The sequence below is a fragment of the Aulonocara stuartgranti genome (genome assembly GCF_965226115.1).
Source record: "Aulonocara stuartgranti genome assembly, chromosome: 15".
Lineage (NCBI taxonomy): Eukaryota > Metazoa > Chordata > Actinopteri > Cichliformes > Cichlidae > Aulonocara > Aulonocara stuartgranti.
Window position 1 is genome coordinate 40,739,852 of NC_138951.1, and position 24,574 is coordinate 40,764,425.

Sequence of the window (24,574 nt, forward strand, 5' to 3'; positions counted from 1 at the left end):
TGCCCTGGGGCAGACTGACAGAAGCGAGGCTGCCATATCACGCCATCGGCCCCTCTGGCCATCACCAGTAGGCGGTAGATGAAGCGTCTTGCCCAAGGACACAACGACCGAGACTGTCCGAGCCGGGGCTCGAACCGGCAACCTTCCAGTTACAAGACGAACAGCCAACTCTTTGAGCCGCGATCGCCCATAAATAAACATAGTGGTGCTAACCCCATCTGAATGAAATATTCTTTCTTTTGTATTATCTGCAAAATAATTTTGCAATTCACAAAATCATGAAGTGTGAGTGTGTTTCACTGAAACAATTTCCATCTAAATGAGAAAACACAGATCAGTTAATAAGTAGTTACAAAATGCCATCAATACATGTGGATACGTAGTGCCTCAATAAGTCCTGACCAGTCTGTGGTCTGAATCCTTTTTGAATTTTCTGTTAGTAGATTTAAATTTAGGGTTTTTTAATGAGTTTTATTGCTTTTTGTTTCTTGTTCTAATATTTATCAAACACATTTAGAGAAAACATATGGCCTTAATGTATTGAATTTTTTTAAACTACACTGCATTTGAATTTGTCACTCGACTCTCACTTATTTTTTAAGTATATTAATAGCCTCTGAAAATGTGTGCATGAGCTTTTATATCTGTTGATGCCTTATAAGCTGTTCCTGGCATCCCAAATCCGCCCCAAGACAAAACAGAACTCACAATTTCAATATAAATTTTTTATTACTCATTTGAGTTTCATTAAATTAGATAATTTATTTTCTTTTCTTAAAAAAACCCGTGACAGCGGTTGTTAAGTCAACATGTGTTGGCTTGACTTTTGAAAGGTGCCCTTGGTCATGGCCAGTCGCAGGAGCAAGATGACATGACTGTGAAAAAGTCGCCTGCCAGGGCACACTGACATTTCACTGAATTACTAAGTGGAAACAAATCATATCTGCGAGAGATAATTATTTAACCTTTGTCCACCTTTGTTTAAAGCATCTCACCAAAAAAACCAATGGTTTGAGATAAATCGCTTATTGAAAACAGTGGACACATAAAGCTAATTCTAAGGATGTTGAAATATTGGTATGCTAATATTTCTATTCATTCATAAATTAAAATACCTATGAAAATAGCGAAATGCTTAAGATTAGAAAACCGATTGTGTTTAAAATGTGTGAAGTGCTATAGAAGAAAAACATATTCTTGTAATTGCGACATTGGGAAATCTCTGGAAATTTGTGAAAGGTAAGAGCCAGGTCAATACAACTTGTCACATCTGTGATGTTTCCTATTAGTTTATTTACTTTGTCTAATCTGTATGATCAGGGCATGGTCACATCAACACCAAAGACAGCCGGCATTTAGTTAATGATACATTTGATGGGAAACGTCAGCAAAAAATCTGCTTAAAAAGGACGCCTCTGCCTGCAGATCCTCACATCCACCAGCCATGAGGGTGCTTGTACTAGCTCTTGCTGTGGCTCTCGCAGGTGAGTAGGAATTATTTACAACTAAATGTTGTTAAATTGAACTAAAAATTCATCTTCTGAAAAAACAGTCTTTTTTAAGAATTAGATAACAACTAAGAATAAGAATTTCAATAGACTTGCAGCTGAGAAGAATTGTTACTGCCAGTGCTAGCAGTTTAATGCTGCCAGAATATAACAATGCTAATTGCCAAATGTTAAGCACATTCTGGCAAAATAGCATAAATTTTATATAAATTAGTATCATTATCCCTTTACAAATTCTCTTCCCTATTTCTTGTCATTTGTGACACCAAATTAACATTTATTCTTCTCCTGTTACAGTGGGGGACCAGTCCAACTTGGGTATGTTGTTGTCCTGTTATGTTAAACACAAAAGGCAGTTAATAGAGAAAGCTTCTCCCTCATCTTAGAAATGCACTTTGTTTCTTTTTCTGTTTTTACAGCCCCAGGATTCGCTTCTGTTAAGACCTACATGTACAAATATGAAGCGGTTCTTATGGGCGGCTTGCCTGAAGAGGGCCTGGCTCGAGCTGGGGTTAAAATCCAGAGCAAAGTTTTGATCAGTGCAACAAGTGCCAACGACTACATTCTGAAGGTACAGATCACTAGGCAGAATTAAAATGAAAGATTATTGAAACAGACAACTTGAAACATAGCTTGTTTCTCTCTCTTTCTCCTCTTTTTTTTTGCAGCTTGTAGACCCTCAGTTGCTGGAGTACAGTGGCATCTGGCCCAAAGATCCTTTCCATCCGGCCACCAAGCTCACCACAGCCCTGGCTACTCAGCTCTCGACACCGATCAAGTTTGAGTATACAAATGGCGTTGTCGGGAGAGTGTCTGCACCGGCTGGTGTCTCCACAACAGTGCTGAATATCTACAGGGGAATCATCAACCTCCTGCAGCTGAATGTAAAGAAGACACAGAATGTCTATGAGATGCAAGAGGTACAAAAAAATTCGCTTTCATCAGGTCCTTCATACAAAATGCTTGAACACTGACGGAAAATAACAACAATCTATATTTTGATTGTATTTCGTGATCTAGTCTGGTGCTCACGGTGTGTGCAAGACCAACTATGTCATCAGGGAGGACATGAGGGCCGAACGCATTCATCTGACCAAGACCAAGGACCTGAACCACTGCCAGGAGAAAATCATGAAGGACGTCGGCTTGGAACACGTAGAGAAATGCCATGATTGTGAAGCTGTAAGGGCATTTTCTAGTTGTTTCATAATCTCTCTTCTAGAAGTCTTCATGCTGGCAGTTTGAAGATTGCGTTGGTTTTATAATTGCAGAGAGGAAAGAGCCTGAAGGGAACTGCTTCCTATAACTACATCATGAAGCCAGCACCCAGTGGTTCTCTGATTATGGAGGCTGTTGCTAGAGAGGTCATCGAGTTCTCACCTTTCAACATTTTGAATGGCGCTGCTCAGATGGAGTCTAAGTATGTGGTTTAAACTAAAATATTATGCTTCATTACAGATTTATAAGCATCGTGCCACATTGATTGAATGATTATCTCCCCTCACAGGCAAATTCTGACCTTCCTGGATATCGAGAACACCCCCGTGGATCATGCCAGATACACCTATGTTCACCGCGGATCCCTGCAGTACGAGCACGGCAGCGAGATTCTCCAGACACCCATCCATCTTCTGAGGGTCACCCATGCCGAGGCTCAGGTACTGCAGCATTTACTTGGAAAAAGCCTTTTCTGAATTCACCCTGTATCCACAAACCTTTTCATCTGGATTGTTTGTTTCCTCACAGATTGTCAGCACTCTGAACCACCTGGTAGCCTCCAACGTGGCCAAGGTCCATGAAGATGCCCCTCTGAAGTTTGTTGAGCTCATCCAGTTGATGCGTGTGGCCAGAGTCGAGACTATTGAGTCCCTCTGGGCTCAGTTTAAATCTAGACCTGATCACAGGTAAGTGCAGCTTTGATTCAGTAAAGGCCCAAGAAACTAACATGACACGGATAATGGGATTGTACTCCTCTTTCCCAGGTACTGGTTACTGAATGCTGTCCCCCACCTTCGCACTCATGCTGCTCTTAAGTTCCTCATGGAGAAGCTCCTCGCTAATGAGCTAAGTGAGACTGAAGCTGCTATGGCTCTCTTGGAATGTCTGCACTCTGTGACACCTGACCAGAAAACCATCGAACTTGTCAGAGTAAGTATTTTTTTTAAGCTTTCCTATATATTTGCAGTGACATGAAATCAGTTTTATATTGTGTCTTCACCACTTTTCAGAGCCTGGCTGAGAACCACAGAGTGAAACGTAACGCTGTGCTCAACGAGATTGTGATGCTGGGCTGGGGCACTGTAATTTCCAGGTTCTGTAAAGCGCAGCATTCTTGCTCATCTGATCTTGTGACAGTATGTATTATTTGAACATGTTTTATTCTGCTAAAGTTCAATTTAGACATCAGTGGCTTTAATGTTTTTTTACATTCTTGCACAGCCTGTACATAGACAAGTTGCGGAGGCTGTTGAAACAGGTGACATCGATCAGCTCACTGTCGCTCTCAAATGCCTGGATAACGCTGGACATCCTGCTAGCCTTAAGACAATCATGAAGTTCCTGCCTGGCTTTGGCAGTGCTGCTGCCCGAGTCCCACCCAAAGTTCAGGTCGACGCTGTTCTAGCTCTGAGGAGAATTGCAAAGAGGGAACCCAAGATGGTGAGACTACATTTTCTGATTCCTACCATCAATAGCAATAAATATACTTGAGACCTATTTTGTGTGCAGTGTTCAGTTGGGGCTATAGTAATCGGTCTTTCTCATTAGGTCCAGGAAATAGCTGCTCAGTTGCTCATGGAAAAGCATCTCCACGCAGAACTCCGTATGGTTGCTGCCATGGTGCTCTTTGAGACTAAGCTCCCCGTGGGTCTAGCAGCTAGCATTTCCACAGCCTTGATCAAAGAAAAAAACCTGCAGGTCGTTAGCTTTGTCTACTCTTACATGAAGGCCATGGCCAAGACCACATCCCCTGACCACGCTTCTGTGTAAGAACCTAAATGATTTTCATGTTTCTAAGATGCTTTATATCTATGCATGCTAGTCTATCGAATCTCAAATATCCCCTTGTTCTATTTTAAGTGCTGCAGCATGTACTGTTGCCTTGAGGTTCCTCAACCCCAAATTAGGCAGACTGAACTTCCGCTACAGCCGAGCCTTCCATGTGGATACCTATAACAGTAAGACGATAGCAGATAAATAACCCGCTGTTGCACACCTTAGATTTGTGCATGTGGTGTGATGATGTTTATCCATTTGCCTGCCAGATGCCTGGATGATGGGTGCTGCCGCCAGCGCCGTCTTCATTAATGACGCTGCAACCGTGTTACCAAGAATGTTTATGGCCAAAGCCCGTACTTACATGGCCGGAGCTTATGTTGATGCTTTTGAGGTAAGACGTTTAAATGTTAAGTAAGTAACTAAAAAAACACTCGGCAATGCAATTCAATGGCTTCAATATGTAAACCATACATTTTTCAGTATCTGCACTCGAATGCATTCAATAACGTACTTTTCAGGTTGGAGTGAGGACTGAGGGAATCCAGGAGGCTCTTTTGAAAAGACGACATGAAAATTCTGAGAATGCAGACAGGATCACCAAGATTAAACAAGCCATGAGAGCTGTAAGTTGAACTACTGTGGCAAGAGTGAAAATGGGATTCTGAGGCACATTTTCTTTACGAGAGCTGACTTTTCTTTTACTTGTTTTTAACCTAATTTATTCCCACAATAGCTTTATGAGTGGAGGGCTAATCCTTCGAGCCAGGCCCTGGCCTCTATGTATGTGAAGTTCTTCGGACAAGAAATTGCATTTGTCAACATTGACAAATCCAAGGTTGACCAGCTTATCCAGGTACGGTTTCTCCCACAGCCTCATATGGTTTCTTAGTAATGATGCATTATGTTAAGTTGAAACTAATAAGCAACGTTGCCTTCACAGTTTGCAAGTGGACCTTTGAGAAACATGTTCAGAGATGCTGTAAATTCTATGATGTCTGGTTACGCAACACATTTTGCTAAACCAATGCTGCTCGGTGAGCTCCGTCGCATCCTTCCCACCACTGTTGGGTTGCCCATGGAGATCAGCCTCATTACATCCGCTGTGACTGCTGCATCCATTGAAGGTAAGTTTCATTTGGACAGTTTACAAGTTTACAAAAGGTAAAAATATATTGATATTGATATGAAAAATATATTGTTCTCTTGTGTTCTTTTGCTAGTCCAAGCCACTGTGTCACCACCTCTGCCTGTCAACTACCGGGTTTCCCAGCTTGTGGAGTCCGATATTCAACTGAGGGCTACAGTTGCTCCAAGGTACACAACAGCTTGAGAAGCTTCTTTTCCGCAGTTTAATGAATGAATTCAGAGATAACTCTTAATGAATAAATATTTTCTGTCTTTTTGCAGTGTTGCCATACAGACCTATGCAGTCATGGGTGTGAACACCGCCTTAATCCAGGCTGCAGTGATGACAAAAGCCAAAGTTTACACAGCTGTTCCTGCACAGATGAAAGCAAGGATTGACATTGTTAAGGGCCACTTCAAGGTTGAGTTCCTGTCTCTCCAGGGCATTAACACAATTGCATCTGCACAGTATGTTCCATCCTTGTCACTAATTGCCATGCATTTCAAAGATTTTTGGTCCTTTTCGGCATCTGTTTTTATTGGGTGGGGTTTTTTCTCTCATACAGCGCTGAGACGGTTGCCATTGCGAGAAATGTGGAAGACCTCCCAGTCGCAAGAAGCACACCACTGATGTCATCTGAAGCTGCATCACAACTTTCAAAGGCCTCTCTCAACTCAAAGATCTCCAGAATGGCATCATCTATAACTGGTGGAATGGTAAGTTTGGTTCACTTGCCTCCTATTTTCAACATTTAACTTTTTGAAATAAACGTGGCGATCTCTGCTGTGGTTTTACAGTCTGCGTCATCTGAAATCATTCCTGCTGACCTGCCACGTAAGATTGGGAGGAAAATGAAATTCCCTAAAACCTACAGGAAGAAAGTCCGTGCTTCAAGCAGAATGCTAGGATTCAAGGCCTACGCTGAGATTGAATCTCACAATGCTGCCTACATCAGAGACTGCCCTCTCTACGCTCTGATGGGAAAGCATGCTGCTTCTGTTAGGATTGCTCCAGGTGAACTTGAAGTTGAAGCTTTAACCTAACAAATTTGCAAAACATTGTGGAAAAGTCCTGTTTTTGTTTTTAATTATTATTCTTTAATTTATATTCCAGCTTCTGGACCAGTCATTGAGAAGATTGAAGTTGAGATTCAGGTCGGAGATAAAGCAGCAGAAAATATGATTAAAGCGATTGACATGAGCGAAGAGGAGGAAGCTCTTGAGGATAAGAATGTCCTCTTGAAAATCAAGAAAATACTGGCACCTGGTCTCAAGAACACCACATCATCTTCCTCCAGCTCCTCCAGCTCCTCTTCATCCAGCTCTAGCTCCAGCAAGTCTTCTTCATCCAGCTCCCGCTCCAGCAGCTCCAAGTCATCCAGCTCTCGTTCCCATAGGTCTCGCTCCAGAAAGTCCCAGTCTAGCAGCTCTCAGTCAAGCCGCTCTCCCTCAAGCTCTTCCTCCTCTTCCTCCTCTTCATCATCCAGATCTTCTTCCAAGTCATCTTCCAGATCATCTTCCAGATCATCTTCCAGATCATCTTCCAGATCATCTTCCAGATCTTCTTCTAGGTCCTCCTCTCGCTCCAGACCTAAGATGGCTGACATTGCTGCTCCTATTATCACGACGTCCACCAGAGTGAACAGCTCCAGTGCTTCATACTTGCTCAGGACATCTAGCAGCAGCAGCAGCAGCAGCAGAAGAACCAGAGTGAACAGCTCCAGTGCTTCATACTTGCTCAGGCCATCTGGCAGCAGCAGCAGCAGCAGCAGCAGCAGTAGCAGCAGCAGCAGCAGCAGGAGTAGCAAGAACAGCAAGAACAGCAAGAACAGCAAGAGCAGCAACAGCAAGTCATCAAGCTCTAGGTCCTCTCGGCGCAGTGCTCAGTCCAAGGTGAGTCATCCTCTCTTCGCAGCATGCAGACGTGTGTGGAATTTTATGGAATGTGGGGCACTTATTTTACAATTCTTTTCCTATTACAGCAACAACTGCTGGCCTTGAAGTTCAGAAAGAACCACGTCCACAGGGTAATTATTAGGCATCACATCAAAGCTCCGTCATGTCTTCTGTTTAAGCAGGCTAAATGTGTGGTTTCCTTGTTTGCAGCACGCCATCTCCACACAGCGTGGCAGCAGTCACAGCAGTGCCCGCAGCTTCGATTCCATCTACAATAAGGTGATCAGTCAAATGAAGATATTTACGGTGTTACACATTAAACTGGGAATAAACATAATTATTAATATCAACCTCTGGTTTTCACTTTTAGGCCAAGTACCTCGCTAACACACTCACTCCTGCCATGTCCATTGCAATCCGTGCCGTGAGAGTCGACCACAAGGTCCAGGGATACCAGCTAGCAGCTTACCTGGACAAACAGACCAACAGAGTGCAGCTGATTTTTGCCAGAGTTGCTGAGAAGGACAACTGGAAAATCTGTGCCGACGCTGTGCAGCTGAGCGCGCACAAGCTGATGGTAAACATAATGAACTTATGAGGAAGTAACCAACTAAAATTAGGTATGATGCTTAGGCTTTAACTCACTGAAATTTATTTTAGGCCAAGATATCCTGGGGTGTTGATTGCAAGCAATACTCCATCACGATTATAGCTGAAACTGGTCTTTTGGGCCATGAGCCCGCAGCCCGCATGAAGCTGAACTGGGACAAACTGCCAAGAAGCATAAAGCACTACGCAAAGAGGTAAAGCTGTGGACATTATTTCGATTCATGCATATAATCAGTGCTTTTATCAAAAAGCTTTTGCAGACATTTTGCAGATGGCAGTGCATAGCAATTACTTTCTTCTGACATCCTCTCGAACCTGTCGTTTGTACTGAAAACTGATAAAAGCTTTATAAAACACTCAGTAACCTTTATGCTTGTCTAGGGCGTGGAAATCCATGATCCCTATTGGTCAAGCATTTGGAGTAAACTACGCAAAGGCCAAGAATCCTCGTAATCAGATCAAAATGACTGTAGCTGTTGCTACTGAGACAAGAATGAATATTGTGATGCACACACCAAAGGTACAGTTTTGTTGCCCCTTCTTCTGTATGCACTGAAAATGTTTGCAATGCACTTTGTCACTCAGAGTGTTTCTAACTACTTTCTGACTGTTTAATATTCCAGGCGATCCTTTACAAGCGTGGGATGTGTCTACCTGTTGCTTTACCTATTGGAAACACTGCCGCCGAGCTGCAAGCATCCCGGGACAACTGGGCTGACAAGATGTCCTATTTAGTTACCAAAGCTAACGCAGGTAAAAATATTTTAATGTTTTTTTTTAACAAAAAACAACAACAAAAAAACCCAAAACAGATTTCATATTTCTGTGATTTGACTTGTGATTTCCTTTTCGTTCCATTTCAGTTGAATGCTCCCTCATCAACAACACACTGACCACATTCAACAACAAGGAAGCTAGAAATGAGCTGCCACACTCGTGCTACCAGGTCTTGGCTCAGGATTGCACACCAGAACTCAAATTCATGGTTCTGCTGAAGAAAGACCAAATACAGGATCAGAACCAGATCAATGTTAAGATTTCAGACATGTAAGAGCAGCCAGGATTTATGTGGAAAAGAAATAATGGTCAGCCTGTGAGCCAAAAAATAATCATATGTATTTGAACTGCTTCTCAACAGCGATGTGGACATGTATCGGAAGAACAACGCTATTGTGGTGATGGTTAACGGAGTTGAAATCCCTAAAAGCAACCTGCCATACCTGCATCCATCAGGTTTTTGTTTTGTTTTTTTAATTTAACAAAAATATTGAACTGCCAGATTGTGCCATTTGAAACCATGCTTATACATATTTGCACTTACTTTAGGTAAGATACAGATCAGACAGTTAAATGAAGGCATTGCTCTCATGGCACCCAGCCATGGTCTTCAGGAGGTCTTCCTTGGCTTCAACGAGATGAGGGTAATACAAAAAAATGCTGATAATACATATATCTAATATGCATATTTATTATTTTCTGAGGCAATTTCCTATTTGTATACCTGCTTTAATCTACATTGTACTAATATCTGAACTTTTTTATTTCAGGTTAAAATTGCAGACTGGATGAAAGGAAAGACTTGTGGAGCCTGTGGAACGGCAAGCGGAAATGTCGGAGATGAGTACCGCACACCCAGTGAACAGGTGACCAAGGATGCCATCAGCTACGCCCACTCCTGGGTTCTGTCTTCAAACACCTGCCGCGATCCCTCCGGTAATCCTTGCAATATTTCCTTGACCTTTCTCTAAGAGAACATTACCTGCAATGCAAACTGTCACAACACAAACAATGAATATTTGGCATCAAACAATGCACACATACAATACTTACCTTCACCTTCTACACTCTTCCAGAGTGTTCCATCAAGCAGGAATCTGTGAAGCTGGAGAAGCAGATGGTCTTTGAAGGTGTGGAGTCCAAATGCTACTCTGTTGAGCCTGTGCTGCAGTGCCTGCCCGGCTGTATCCCAGTGAGAACCACTACCGTCAACGTTGGCTTTCACTGCCTGCCCAGTGGTGAGTTGCAAGAAAGCTTCTTTGAAAAACATTATCTCTGTTTTAGTATCACGTACAGTCTCCAATCACTTCTCTTTTTTCACTGTTGCAGAAACAACTGTGAACCGTTCTGGTCTGAGCAGCTTCTTCGAGAAGAGCATCGACCTGAGGGATACTGCAGAAGCCCACCTGGCCTGTCGCTGCACTCCTCAGTGTGCTTGAGCTCATTGCCTTCGGCCACATGACATTTTGTTTTCTGTTTTAGACAGGTGTTGTTAATTAGCTTTGGCTCAACTTGTAAACTTAAATAAATTGGAAAAGCATGTGAAGCATGAAACTGTTGTGCTCATCTTTTATTATTATTATTATTATTTCCTTATTCTTTATTATAACAAAACATAAATAAGATCAACTTAATTTGTCCCAAAAGTTAGTCACAGAAACCAAAATTTGAAAAAATGCAACATGACAAACAGATGTCAGTGAGGTCAAGTCTACTCAAAAGAAGCAAAACTGAATAGAAAAATTAAAGAAAAGTAAAATAAATAAAATAAATCAAAATCAAATGCAATAAAATGTTATGTAAAAAGCTTGATATAATACAGTAAGGAGCTCAAAATATTAAAATCTTAAAGAAATGCAATAAATACAAAAAACCCCCAATAAAAATGTAAATAAAATACATCAAAGTGATTTTACAGAGTAAGATTAAACTAGATAAAAATGGATTACTAAAGAAACTCTAAAAGAAATCTGCTCATCCTCTTCTTGTATGTATTTGTTGCACATTTTGCAGTAACATGAAATCTTTGTAAGCACAGTAGTCATGAGCTCACATTAAAATTACATTTGTAATACAACCTAAGCAGTTTAGGAACATTTATCATGGTACAAGTGAAAGAGACCCTTTTAGTGCACCCCTTGATTTGTGGAAGGTTGGCTTATTCACATCATTATAATGTAGCCGTAAACAGGGACCTGTCTACAACCTGCCCAATAAGTATAGCATGTTAAGTTGCAGAAAGCAACACAACATGGGGCGGTTTGTTTACAAACTCAAGTCTAACTTGTTTTTTGTTAGAAAAAATCTGATTGTTACATGCTTAAATTTACACAAGTTTACACTGTCACGAATAAAAATTTAAACCTAATTTTTTATGATTTGTTGGGTTAACCCTCTGAGGTCCAAAATATAATTAGCCATTTTTGACTACGTTCAGGGCTGGACTGGGACAAAAAATCGGCCTTTGAATGAAAACAAACGCTGTTGTGACAGTGATGTACAGTCTTATTGGTATTTATATATGATTTCTATACGTTTTACATCAGATAAAAACTTTGGTTGTAAGATTCAGATAATTATTTATTAAAAATTAGACATTTAAAATGAGAATAACAAAGAAAAGTATTTCGTTGTGCCGCCCTTTCCCTGTGTCCAGGGCTGGGCGCTCAGGTATGTACCAGCTCACTCCCGGTGACTACTTGGCAGGGCCTGGTGCCTGTTGCCTGGTCAGGCCTCTTCCGGGGCAAAGGGGGCCCTTTGGGCCTCCGGCCTCTGGGCCGGCGGCTCAGTTCACTCTGGCTTCTGCTCCGTGGCTACTGGGTGACCCCTCACCTGGGGCTCTCCTCAGCTCTTCCCAGGAGGGTGGCACGGATGCCCCTCCGGTGGTCCTCCTTGGGTTCTCAAACTCTGGGGCCTCTGGATGTCTGGGGCCTGGATCTCCTCCATGCCTGCTTCATGCCCTGGGGGCGGGGCTATGGCTCTCTACATCCTCTAATGACAAAACCACTTATTAGGTTTAGAAGGAAATGACTTTTTCTACATGAGGTAAAGTTGGAGCTGTTTCCCCAAACTAAATGAAATCATCATTTAAAAAACTACAATCTGTATTTACTCTGAACATCTGTGTTAACATTTGAAATTGGAAACATGTAAGTGTAAGAAATCAGGAAGGGGCATGTATAGGAATTTCTTTTACTTATGTATTAATCACATTATTTTATTGTATGATGCCTTGGTGCCACTGGATTTTAACATGTCTCACACTCATACAGTAAGACAAATGGTGGGGGTGTAGTAAGGAAGTTGGGGGAAGCAGAAAACTCCACAGGAAGAGTCTTTTGTCTCTTTGAGGACTCTGGGAGGCAGCAAGGGAGTGTGAACCTTAAGGTGTGAAACAGCTGTGTACTGCCTTTTGTTCCTGGAGATATTTAACTGAGAGCCATGCTGGGCTCAGACTCTGCTGACCGTCTGTCCCGCGGTCATGCAGGGACTTCATCAAGCTTGGTTGTCTGTTCTTTGTGTGTTTGATTAAAGAATGTTAGCTACCGCTCACCGCTCGTCTGCAGGCTTTATTTAAATGGAAAACTTCCACAACAGGCAAAAAAAAGCTTTTTGCTAAACAAAAAAGATTCAGAGCAGAAGTTTTTTGCACTGCATTTTAAAATGAAAACATATTGCATTTATTTACAATTAAAGACACAGAGCAGAAAGTGTGTTACTGTTTTACATCCACAGACACACAAGAAAAGAAGCAGGCAACATGAGGTCAAGTTATGGCAATTTTATTTGTGCATTTCAGTTTTTAAAAAACAAACAAACGTCCCAAGAAGAAGGATGGGGTGAAAGAAAGGTGGAGAGAGGGGGAAGAAACTATTGATGCTGCTGGGTCAGTTCTTTCTCAGCAGTCTGCTCCAGAATCCCCTCCTGTCCTCAGCTTGCTTTTCTTTTTCTTTTGCCTTCAGTTCGTTTAAGGTCTTGTTGAGCTGCTCCTCGGCATCTTTAAATTTTTCTTTCAGCTGCTGTTTGGCCAGTTTCCCTTTGTGTTTGAGGAGCTCTTTAGCTTCCTTTTTGTGCTTTCGCATTTCTTTCAGTGCGTCTCTGCAGTCTTTCTTGGTCACCGTCATTTCTTTCTTGAATACCTTCACCTCAATTTTCTCTTCTGCAAGTTCTTCTTGCACTTTCATCAGTTCCTTCTTCATGTTTTCAGTGTGACTCTTTGTATCTTCCATTTCTTTCTTTGCTTCCTCTATTTTCATTTTCTCTTCCTCCAACACTTTTTGAGCTTCCAACAATTCTTTCTTCAAATTTTCAATCTCATTTTCTGCCTCATCTTTACGTCTTTTCTCCTCTTCAAGTTGTTGCTTTACATGCAGTAATTCCTTTCTTAGTGTTTCAGCTTCAGCTGTTACATTTGCAGCTTCTTGAGTTGCCAACTGCATTTTCTTTTTTCCCTCTTCAAAAGCTTCCTGCACCTCCTGTAATTCCTGCATCACATTTCCTGCCTCCTTCTTTGCAGTTTGATATTTATTGTTGGCTTCTTGTGCTGTGCTTTTCTCTTCCTCCAATGCTTTTTGAGCTTCCAACAGTTCTTTCTTCATCTTTTCATTCTCCTTTTCTGCCTGTTGTTTTCCCATTTTCTCTCCTTTAAGTTTGAGACCCACATGCAGTAATTCCTGCAATACTACTTCAGTTTCAAACTGTGAATCTTTAGCTTCTCCTCTTGATTTTTCTGCCTCTTCTTTTAATTTGATATTTTCAGCCTGTATCATTTGAAGTTCTTCTTGCAGGTTAATCAGCTGTACTGAATTGTGAGGTGAAGCACTCGCCGATCCTCTTCTCGTTCTCCCCTGATTCATTTTGGCCTTTTAAACAAAGGAGCCAACGTTTTGTAGAGGAGTGAAGTGAAGTTTTCGATGTTTCTTCGTCAACTGTCGTTTGTCCTGCACAGAGATGCTGCTGTAGATGTGTCTCTAGCTGTGTCTGGATACAATGAAACATGCTGGAACTAAGTGCTTGTGTTGCACAGTTCTACTAAACATTCCATTTCATGCATGCTCCGCCCACATGGTCAGGAATGTCAGGTGCTGCATCGCCAAATGCTGCTCCCGTTGCCTAGCAATAACAGCTGTTTACTTTTGGGGTCTGGTTCATTATTTAATAAAGAAAACATGTCCAAGTATTGGGTGCTGAGGCTCAGCGCATATTCTAGCCTGCTGTGTGGGTGGGCAGCTAGAAATCACTGGTGGGCAACATGAGTGAGGAGAAAACTGGAGCAGCCAAGCAGGGAGCTGCAGGTTGCTGGTTTGAGTCTCTGTTCAGATGCTGGTGTCTCCTCTCTCTGAGATGTCTGCAAACAGTCCCAGATAAAACAATAAGGATAATAAACAAACACGTGACTAAAATAACAATTATGACTCTGATGTGTTTCATGTGTAGCAGGATGGCCTCTATACAGCAGTCGCTGCAAGCATCCACATCGCCACACTCACTTTTCTTTAAGCAGGCGTGCTGGGCTCCTCCTAAGGAAAGTTTGAAACTTCATTTCCTTCATGCTGGTGAACTTTTTACCAAATATTTCCATCAAAGCTTCTCCATCACTGACAGGGATTGTTTGGATCTTCACACTCATCTCCACCAACCCTAAAAAATGAGTCTCACTTTGCTCATATAATGCCAGGAGTGTCTCCATATTCCACAAAAGTCTGTGCAAACATGTAACAGTATCCCATATTCATATGAATATTATTGATATTATAACAAAAGCTGTCACCAACACAATTGTCCCAAGTGCTTTTTTTATTAGTTATTGCAAATGCTTGATTGCAGTTCTTGCTAGATGACAAAACCACTTATTAGGTTTAGAAGGAAATGACTTTTTCTACATGAGGTAAAGTTGGAGCTGTTTCCCCAAACTAAATGAAATCATCATTTGAAAAACTACAATCTGTATTTACTCTGAACATCTGTGTTAACATTTGAAATTGGAAACATGTAAGTGTAAGAAATCAGGAAGGGGCATGTATAGGAATTTCTTTTACTTATGTATTAATCACATTATTTTATTGTATGATGCCTTGGTGCCACTGGATTTTAACATGTCTCACACTCATACAGTAAGACAAATGGTGGGGGTGTAGTAAGGAAGTTGGGGGAAGCAGACAACTCCACAGGAAGAGTCTTTTGTCTCTTTGAGGACTCTGGGAGGCAGCAAGGGAGTGTGAAGCTTAAGGTGTGAAACAGCTGTGTACTGCCTTTTGTTCCTGGAGATATTTAACTGAGAGCCATGCTGGGCTCAGACTCTGCTGACCGTCTGTCCCGCGGTCATGCAGGGACTTCATCAAGCTTGGTTGTCTGTTCTTTGTGTGTTTGATTAAAGAATGTTAGCTACCGCTCACCGCTCGTCTGCAGACTTTATTTAAATGGAAAACTTCCACAACAGGCAAAAAAAAGCTTTTTGCTAAAAAAAAGATTCAGAGCAGAAGTTTTTTGCACTGCATTTTAAAATGAAAACATATTGCATTTATTTACAATTAAAGACACAGAGCAGAAAGTGTGTTACTGTTTTACATCCACAGACACACAAGAAAAGAAGCAGGCAACATGTAAAGTTATGGCAATTTTATTTGTGCATTTCAGTTTTTAAAAAACAAACAAACGTCCCAAGAAGAAGGATGGGGAGAAAGAAAGGTGGAGAGAGGGGGAAGAAACTATTGATGCTGCTGGGTCAGTTCTTTCTCAGCAGTCTGCTCCAGAATCCCCTCCTGTCCTCGGCTTGCTTTTCTTTTTCTTTTGCCTTCAGTTCGTTTAAGGTCTTGTTGAGCTGCTCCTCGGCATCTTTAAATTTTTCTTTCAGCTGCTGTTTGGCCAGTTTCCCTTTGTGTTTGAGGAGCTCTTTAGCTTCCTTTTTGTGCTTTCGCATTTCTTTCAGTGCGTCTCTGCAGTCTTTCTTGGTCACCGTCATTTCTTTCTTGAATACCTTCACCTCAAGTTTCTCTTCTGCAAGTTCTTCTTGCACTTTCATCAGTTCCTTCTTCATGTTTTCAGTGTGACTCTTTGTATCTTCCATTTCTTTCTTTGCTTCCTCTATTTTCATTTTCTCTTCCTCCAACACTTTTTGAGCTTCCAACAATTCTTTCTTCAAATTTTCAATCTCATTTTCTGCCTCATCTTTACGTCTTTTCTCCTCTTCAAGTTGTTGCTTTACATGCAGTAATTCCTTTCTTAGTGTTTCAGCTTCAGCTGTTACATTTGCAGCTTCTTGAGTTGCCAACTGCATTTTCTTTTTTCCCTCTCCAAAAGCTTCCTGCACCTCCTGTAATTCCTGCATCACATTTCCTGCCTCCTTCTTTGCAGTTTGATATTTATTGTTGGCTTCTTGTGCTGTGCTTTTCTCTTCCTCCAATGCTTTTTGAGCTTCCAACAGTTCTTTCTTCATCTTTTCATTCTCCTTTTCTGCCTGTTGTTTTCCCATTTTCTCTCCTTTAAGTTTGAGACCCACATGCAGTAATTCCTGCAATACTACTTCAGTTTCAAACTGTGAATCTTTAGCTTCTCCTCTTGATTTTTCTGCCTCTTCTTTTAATTTGAAATTTTCAGCCTGTATCATTTGAAGTTCTTCTTGCAGGTTAATCAGCTGTACTGAATTGTGAGGTGAAGCACTCGCCGATCCTCTTCTCGTTCTCCCCTGATTCATTTTGGCCTTTTAAACAAAGGAGCCAACGTTTTGTAGAGGAGTGAAGTGAAGTTTTGGATGTTTCTTCGTCAACTGTCGTTTGTCCTGCACAGAGATGCTGCTGTAGATGTGTCTCTAGCTGTGTCTGGATACAATGAAACATGCTGGAACTAAGTGCTTGTGTTGCACAGTTCTACTAAACATTCCATTTCATGCATGCTCCGCCCACATGGTCAGGAATGTCAGGTGCTGCATCGCCAAATGCTGCTCCCGTTGCCTAGCAATAACAGCTGTTTACTTTTGGGGTCTGGTTCATTATTTAATAAAGAAAACATGTCCAAGTATTGGGTGCTGAGGCTCAGCGCATATTCTAGCCTGCTGTGTGGGTGGGCAGCTAGAAATCACTGGTGGGCAACATGAGTGAGGAGAAAACTGGAGCAGCCAAGCAGGGAGCTGCAGGTTGCTGGTTTGAGTCTCTGTTCAGATGCTGGTGTCTCCTCTCTCTGAGATGTCTGCAAACAGTCCCAGATAAAACAATAAGGATAATAAACAAACACGTGACTAAAATAACAATTATGACTCTGATGTGTTTCATGTGTAGCAGGATGGCCTCTATACAGCAGTTGCTGCAAGCATCCACATCGCCACACTCACTTTTCTTTAAGCAGGCGTGCTGGGCTCCTCCTAAGGAAAGTTTGAAACTTCATTTCCTTCATGCTGGTGAACTTTTTACCAAATATTTCCATCAAAGCTTCTCCATCACTGACAGGGATTGTTTGGATCTTCACACTCATCTCCACCAACCCTAAAAAATGAGTCTCACTTTGCTCATATAATGCCAGGAGTGTCTCCATATTCCACAAAAGTCTGTGCAAACATGTAACAGTATCCCATATTCATATGAATATTATTGATATTATAACAAAAGCTGTCACCAACACAATTGTCCCAAGTGCTTTTTTTATTAGTTATTGCAAATGCTTGATTGCAGTTCTTGCTAGATGACAAAACCACTTATTAGGTTTAGAAGGAAATGACTTTTTCTACATGAGGTAAAGTTGGAGCTGTTTCCCCAAACTAAATGAAATCATCATTTAAAAAACTACAATCTGTATTTACTCTGAACATCTGTGTTAACATTTGAAATTGGAAACATGTAAGTGTAAGAAATCAGGAAGGGGCATGTATAGGAATTTCTTTTACTTATGTATTAATCACATTATTTTATTGTATGATGCCTTGGTGCCACTGGATTTTAACATGTCTCACACTCATACAGTAAGACAAATGGTGGGGGTGTAGTAAGGAAGTTGGGGGAAGCAGACAACTCCACAGGAAGAGTCTTTTGTCTCTTTGAGGACTCTGGGAGGCAGCAAGGGAGTGTGAACCTTAAGGTGTGAAACAGCTGTGTACTGCCTTTTGTTCCTGGAGATATTTAACTGAGAGCCATGCTGGGCTCAGACTCTGCTGACCGTCTGTCCCGCGGTCATGCAGGGACTTCATCAAGCTTGGTTGTCTGTTCTTTGTGTGTTTGATTAAAGAATGTTAGCTACCGCTCACCGCTCGTCTGCAGACTTTATTTAAATGGAAAACTTCCACAACAGGCAAAAAAAAGCTTTTTGCTAAAAAAAAGATTCAGAGCAGAAGTTTTTTGCACTGCATTTTAAAATGAAAACATATTGCATTTATTTACAATTAAAGACACAGAGCAGAAAGTGTGTTACTGTTTTACATCCACAGACACACAAGAAAAGAAGCAGGCAACATGAGGTCAAGTTATGGCAATTTTATTTGTGCATTTCAGTTTTTAAAAAACAAACAAACGTCCCAAGAAGAAGGATGGGGTGAAAGAAAGGTGGAGAGAGGGGGAAGAAACTATTGATGCTGCTGGGTCAGTTCTTTCTCAGCAGTCTGCTCCAGAATCCCCTCCTGTCCTCGGCTTGCTTTTCTTTTTCTTTTGCCTTCAGTTCGTTTAAGGTCTTGTTGAGCTGCTCCTCGGCATCTTTAAATTTTTCTTTCAGCTGCTGTTTGGCCAGTTTCCCTTTGTGTTTGAGGAGCTCTTTAGCTTCCTTTTTGTGCTTTCGCATTTCTTTCAGTGCGTCTCTGCAGTCTTTCTTGGTCACCGTCATTTCTTTCTTGAATACCTTCACCTCAATTTTCTCTTCTGCAAGTTCTTCTTGCACTTTCATCAGTTCCTTCTTCATGTTTTCAGTGTGACTCTTTGTATCTTCCATTTCTTTCTTTGCTTCCTCTATTTTCATTTTCTCTTCCTCCAACACTTTTTGAGCTTCCAACAATTCTTTCTTCAAATTTTCAATCTCATTTTCTGCCTCATCTTTACGTCTTTTCTCCTCTTCAAGTTGTTGCTTTACATGCAGTAATTCCTTTCTTAGTGTTTCAGCTTCAGCTGTTACATTTGCAGCTTCTTGAGTTGCCAACTGCATTTTCTTTTTTCCCTCTTCAAAAGCTTCCTGCACCTCCTGTAATTCCTGCATCACATTTCCTGCCTCCTTCTTTGCAGTTTGATATTTATTTTTGGCTTCTTGTGCTGTGCTTTTCTCTTCCTCCAATGCTTTTTGAGCTTCCAACAGTTCTTTCTTCATCTTTTCATTCTCCTTTTCTGCCTGTTGTTTTCCCATTTTCTCTCCTTTAAGTTTGAGACCCACATGCAGTAATTCCTGCAATACTACATCAGTTTCAAACTTTGAATCTTTAGCTTCTCCTCTTGATTTTTCTGCCTCTTCTTTTAATTTGAAATTTTCAGCCTGTATCATTTGAAGTTCTTCTTGCAGGTTAATCAGCTGTACTGAATTGTGAGGTGAAGCACTCGCCGATCCTCTTCTCGTTCTCCCCTGATTCATTTTGGCCTTTTAAACAAAGGAGCCAACGTTTTGTAGAGGAGTGAAGTGAAGTTTTCGATGTTTCTTCGTCAACTGTCGTTTGTCCTGCACAGAGATGCTGCTGTAGATGTGTCTCTAGCTGTGTCTGGATACAATGAAACATGCTGGAACTAAGTGCTTGTGTTGCACAGTTCTACTAAACATTCCATTTCATGCATGCTCCGCCCACATGGTCAGGAATGTCAGGTGCTGCATCGCCAAATGCTGCTCCCGTTGCCTAGCAATAACAGCTGTTTACTTTTGGGGTCTGGTTCATTATTTAATAAAGAAAACATGTCCAAGTATTGGGTGCTGAGGCTCAGCGCATATTCTAGCCTGCTGTGTGGGTGGGCAGCTAGAAATCACTGGTGGGCAACATGAGTGAGGAGAAAACTGGAGCAGCCAAGCAGGGAGCTGCAGGTTGCTGGTTTGAGTCTCTGTTCAGATGCTGGTGTCTCCTCTCTCTGAGATGTCTGCAAACAGTCCCAGATAAAACAATAAGGATAATAAACAAACACGTGACTAAAATAACAATTATGACTCTGATGTGTTTCATGTGTAGCAGGATGGCCTCTATACAGCAGTTGCTGCAAGCATCCACATCGCCACACTCACTTTTCTTTAAGCAGGCGTGCTGGGCTCCTCCTAAGGAAAGTTTGAAACTTCATTTCCTTCATGCTGGTGAACTTTTTACCAAATATTTCCATCAAAGCTTCTCCATCACTGACAGGGATTGTTTGGATCTTCACACTCATCTCCACCAACCCTAAAAAATGAGTCTCACTTTGCTCATATAATGCCAGGAGTGTCTCCATATTCCACAAAAGTCTGTGCAAACATGTAACAGTATCCCATATTCATATGAATATTATTGATATTATAACAAAAGCTGTCACCAACACAATTGTCACAAGTGCTTTTTTTTATTAGTTATTGCAAATGCTTGATTGCAGTTCTTGCTAGATGACAAAACCACTTATTAGGTTTAGAAGGAAATGACTTTTTCTACATGAGGTAAAGTTGGAGCTGTTTCCCCAAACTAAATGAAATCATCATTTAAAAAACTACAATCTGTATTTACTCTGAACATCTGTGTTAACATTTGAAATTGGAAACATGTAAGTGTAAGAAATCAGGAAGGGGCATGTATAGGAATTTCTTTTACTTATGTATTAATCACATTATTTTATTGTATGATGCCTTGGTGCCACTGGATTTTAACATGTCTCACACTCATACAGTAAGACAAATGGTGGGGGTGTAGTAAGGAAGTTGGGGGAAGCAGACAACTCCACAGGAAGAGTCTTTTGTCTCTTTGAGGACTCTGGGAGGCAGCAAGGGAGTGTGAAGCTTAAGGTGTGAAACAGCTGTGTACTGCCTTTTGTTCCTGGAGATATTTAACTGAGAGCCATGCTGGGCTCAGACTCTGCTGACCGTCTGTCCCGCGGTCATGCAGGGACTTCATCAAGCTTGGTTGTCTGTTCTTTGTGTGTTTGATTAAAGAATGTTAGCTACCGCTCACCGCTCGTCTGCAGGCTTTATTTAAATGGAAAACTTCAACAACAGACAAAAAAAAAGCTTTTTGCTAAACAAAAAAGATTCAGAGCAGAAGTTTTTTGCACTGCATTTTAAAATGAAAACATATTGCATTTATTTACAATTAAAGACACAGAGCAGAAAGTGTGTTACTGTTTTACATCCACAGACACACAAGAAAAGAAGCAGGCAACATGAGGTCAAGTTATGGCAATTTTATTTGTGCATTTCAGTTTTTAAAAAACAAACAAACGTCCCAAGAAGAAGGATGGGGTGAAAGAAAGGTGGAGAGAGGGGGAAGAAACTATTGATGCTGCTGGGTCAGTTCTTTCTCAGCAGTCTGCTCCAGAATCCCCTCCTGTCCTCAGCTTGCTTTTCTTTTTCTTTTGCCTTCAGTTCGTTTAAGGTCTTGTTGAGCTGCTCCTCGGCATCTTTAAATTTTTCTTTCAGCTGCTGTTTGGCCAGTTTCCCTTTGTGTTTGAGGAGCTCTTTAGCTTCCTTTTTGTGCTTTCGCATTTCTTTCAGTGCGTCTTTGCAGTCTTTCTTGGTCACCGTCATTTCTTTCTTGAATACCTTCACCTCAATTTTCTCTTCTGCAAGTTCTTCTTGCACTTTCATCAGTTCCTTCTTCATGTTTTCAGTGTGACTCTTTGTATCTTCCATTTCTTTCTTTGCTTCCTCTATTTTCATTTTCTCTTCCTCCAACACTTTTTGAGCTTCCAACAATTCTTTCTTCAAATTTTCAATCTCATTTTCTGCCTCATCTTTACGTCTTTTCTCCTCTTCAAGTTGTTGCTTTACATGCAGTAATTCCTTTCTTAGTGTTTCAGCTTCAGCTGTTACATTTGCAGCTTCTTGTGTTGCCAACTGCATTTTCCTTTTTCCCTCTCCAAAAGCTTCCTGCACCTCCTGTAATTCCTGCATCACATTTCCTGCCTCCTTCTTTGCAGTTTGATATTTATTTTTGGCTTCTTGTGCTGTGCTTTTCTCTTCCTCCAATGCTTTTTGAGCTTCCAACAGTTCTTTCTTCATCTTTTCATTCTCCTTTTCTGCCTGTTGTTTTCCCATTTTCTCTCCTTTAAGTTTGAGACCCACATGCAGTAATTCCTGCAATACTACTTCAGTTTCAAACTGTGAATCTTTAGCTTCTCCTCTTGATTTTTCTGCCTCTTCTTTTAATTTGATATTTTCAGCCTGTATCATTTGAAGTTCTTCTTGCAGGTTAATCAGCTGTACTGAATTGTGAGGTGAAGCACTTGCCGATCCTCTTCTCGTTCTCCCCTGATTCATTTTGGCCTTTTAAACAAAGGAGCCAACGTTTTGTAGAGGAGTGAAGTGAAGTTTTGGATGTTTCTTCGTCAACTGTCGTTTGTCCTGCACAGAGATGCTGCTGTAGATGTGTCTCTAGCTGTGTCTGGATACAATGAAACATGCTGGAACTAAGTGCTTGTGTTGCACAGTTCTACTAAACATTCCATTTCATGCATGCTCCGCCCACATGGTCAGGAATGTCAGGTGCTGCATCGCCAAATGCTGCTCCCGTTGCCTAGCAATAACAGCTGTTTACTTTTGGGGTCTGGTTCATTATTTAATAAAGAAAACATGTCCAAGTATTGGGTGCTGAGGCTCAGCGCATATTCTAGCCTGCTGTGTGGGTGGGCAGCTAGAAATCACTGGTGGGCAACATGAGTGAGGAGAAAACTGGAGCAGCCAAGCAGGGAGCTGCAGGTTGCTGGTTTGAGTCTCTGTTCAGATGCTGGTGTCTCCTCTCTCTGAGATGTCTGCAAACAGTCCCAGATAAAACAATAAGGATAATAAACAAACACGTGACTAAAATAACAATTATGACTCTGATGTGTTTCATGTGTAGCAGGATGGCCTCTATACAGCAGTCGCTGCAAGCATCCACATCGCCACACTCACTTTTCTTTAAGCAGGCGTGCTGGGCTCCTCCTAAGGAAAGTTTGAAACTTCATTTCCTTCATGCTGGTGAACTTTTTACCAAATATTTCCATCAAAGCTTCTCCATCACTGACAGGGATTGTTTGGATCTTCACACTCATCTCCACCAACCCTAAAAAATGAGTCTCACTTTGCTCATATAATGCCAGGAGTGTCTCCATATTCCACAAAAGTCTGTGCAAACATGTAACAGTATCCCATATTCATATGAATATTATTGATATTATAACAAAAGCTGTCACCAACACAATTGTCCCAAGTGCTTTTTTTAAACAGGATTTTCAACTAGAGGATTTCCCCACAGAGCCAGCCTGATTTGTTTGTCCAGCCAGGATGAGTCCTTCTTTGCTGTGCTGCTCCCCCAGCACACCACAGCATAGAACAGTACTCCTGCAACCACCGACTGATAAAACATCCTCAGGAGCTTCCTGCAGATGTTGAAGGACCTCCGCCTCCTGAGGAAGTACAGTCAGCTTTGGCCTTTTATGTACAAGTGCTGCATGTTGCATGACCAAACAAAACTTTCAGTGCACTGTGAAAGTAAAAAAAAACAAAAAACAGGAAGGCCTAGTTAGGACATCTAAGCATGCTCTTCATCTTGGAAGAGTAATTCATACCAAAACTAATTGGCAGGTTCAACTTGGTAATAAAAGTGTTGGGTCTGTGTTTCCACAGGCCCGCTAGTTTAGAGACTTATTCCTCATGAAGAACATAAGACAAAACAGAACATCTTCAACCAGTCTTTTTTAACTCGCTAGCGAGGGAGAGCTTTGGTCAGAAACAGGCAGTGGAGCAATGCTCCTCACCTGTCTCCAGCCCAAATCCTTCAAAGAGCAGCTCTCCTCGCAGCTATTTATTGACAAACTGTTACAATACACAACAACACAAGCACCTCCCATCGTAAACCCCCCCAATGGTTCTAAGACAAGGCACTATGTGTGTGTGTGTGTGTGTGTGTGTGTGTGTGTGTGTGTGTGTGTGTGTGTGTGTGTCTGTGCCCCTCAACAGTAATATTTAACTATTAATCACAGTTTTGCTCAATAAAAGGACTGGCTTGCATCAGTCATATGACTACCATTAACCAATGATCGCCCTTAACAGCATAGCGCGCTGGTTACAGGCTGGGAACGGGCTGGCAAAGAGCATGTGCATTTTTTGCCGTTTGAGCTGTAATTAATTAACACAAATTAATTAACAGACGCAGGCTGAACAAAAACAAACAAACAAAAAACAGTAAGTAGGTGTGTATACTGTAGTCTATAGCACACAGGAGTATTTGCTTATTATGTACACGTTGGTAAGATACCTTGTGGCACTAGGGCTGGCAAGGGATCATTTTGGGGTGGCACATGCCACCTTTCTAGATCCACCCCTGCAAGTATGACTTACCACTTTTATTTAGATTATCTGGTGCAACTTTGACTTTGTAGGCCTACCAGTGAATTAGCAGGTTAAATACACATCCAACTGAGTTAGACGCTAGAAAAGTTCAAAGCTGTGAATTATGAATGAATTATAATTAAATCCGATTGGCATTTTATTATGAAATACTGTTAAGAGATGCCAGGTTTTTATGAGCTGGTCCTTTTAGAGACTGTTATGTAAGTAACCAC

General features: G+C 41.4%; 1 protein-coding gene across 1 annotated transcript; it reads left to right on the top strand.

The window, feature by feature from the left end:
- Window positions 1-1,444: 1,444 nt before the first annotated feature.
- Window positions 1,445-10,351, top strand: vtg2 (vitellogenin 2; the record flags this gene model as incomplete). The annotated part of the gene is made up of 33 exons (XM_082504542.1): window positions 1,445-1,484; window positions 1,895-2,079; window positions 2,177-2,428; window positions 2,529-2,690; window positions 2,780-2,928; window positions 3,016-3,166; window positions 3,255-3,412; window positions 3,491-3,656; window positions 3,737-3,808; window positions 3,948-4,166; window positions 4,275-4,492; window positions 4,587-4,684; window positions 4,772-4,896; window positions 5,024-5,128; window positions 5,239-5,358; window positions 5,446-5,629; window positions 5,726-5,819; window positions 5,913-6,098; window positions 6,197-6,347; window positions 6,429-6,645; window positions 6,745-7,340; window positions 7,613-7,657; window positions 7,737-7,805; window positions 7,897-8,103; window positions 8,187-8,329; window positions 8,517-8,655; window positions 8,759-8,888; window positions 8,999-9,182; window positions 9,274-9,368; window positions 9,462-9,556; window positions 9,683-9,848; window positions 9,989-10,150; window positions 10,242-10,351. 33 exons carry the CDS (start codon window positions 1,445-1,447, stop codon window positions 10,349-10,351), a joined length of 5,193 nt encoding a protein of 1,730 aa, XP_082360668.1.
- Between the last annotated feature and the right edge of the window lie 14,223 nt (window positions 10,352-24,574).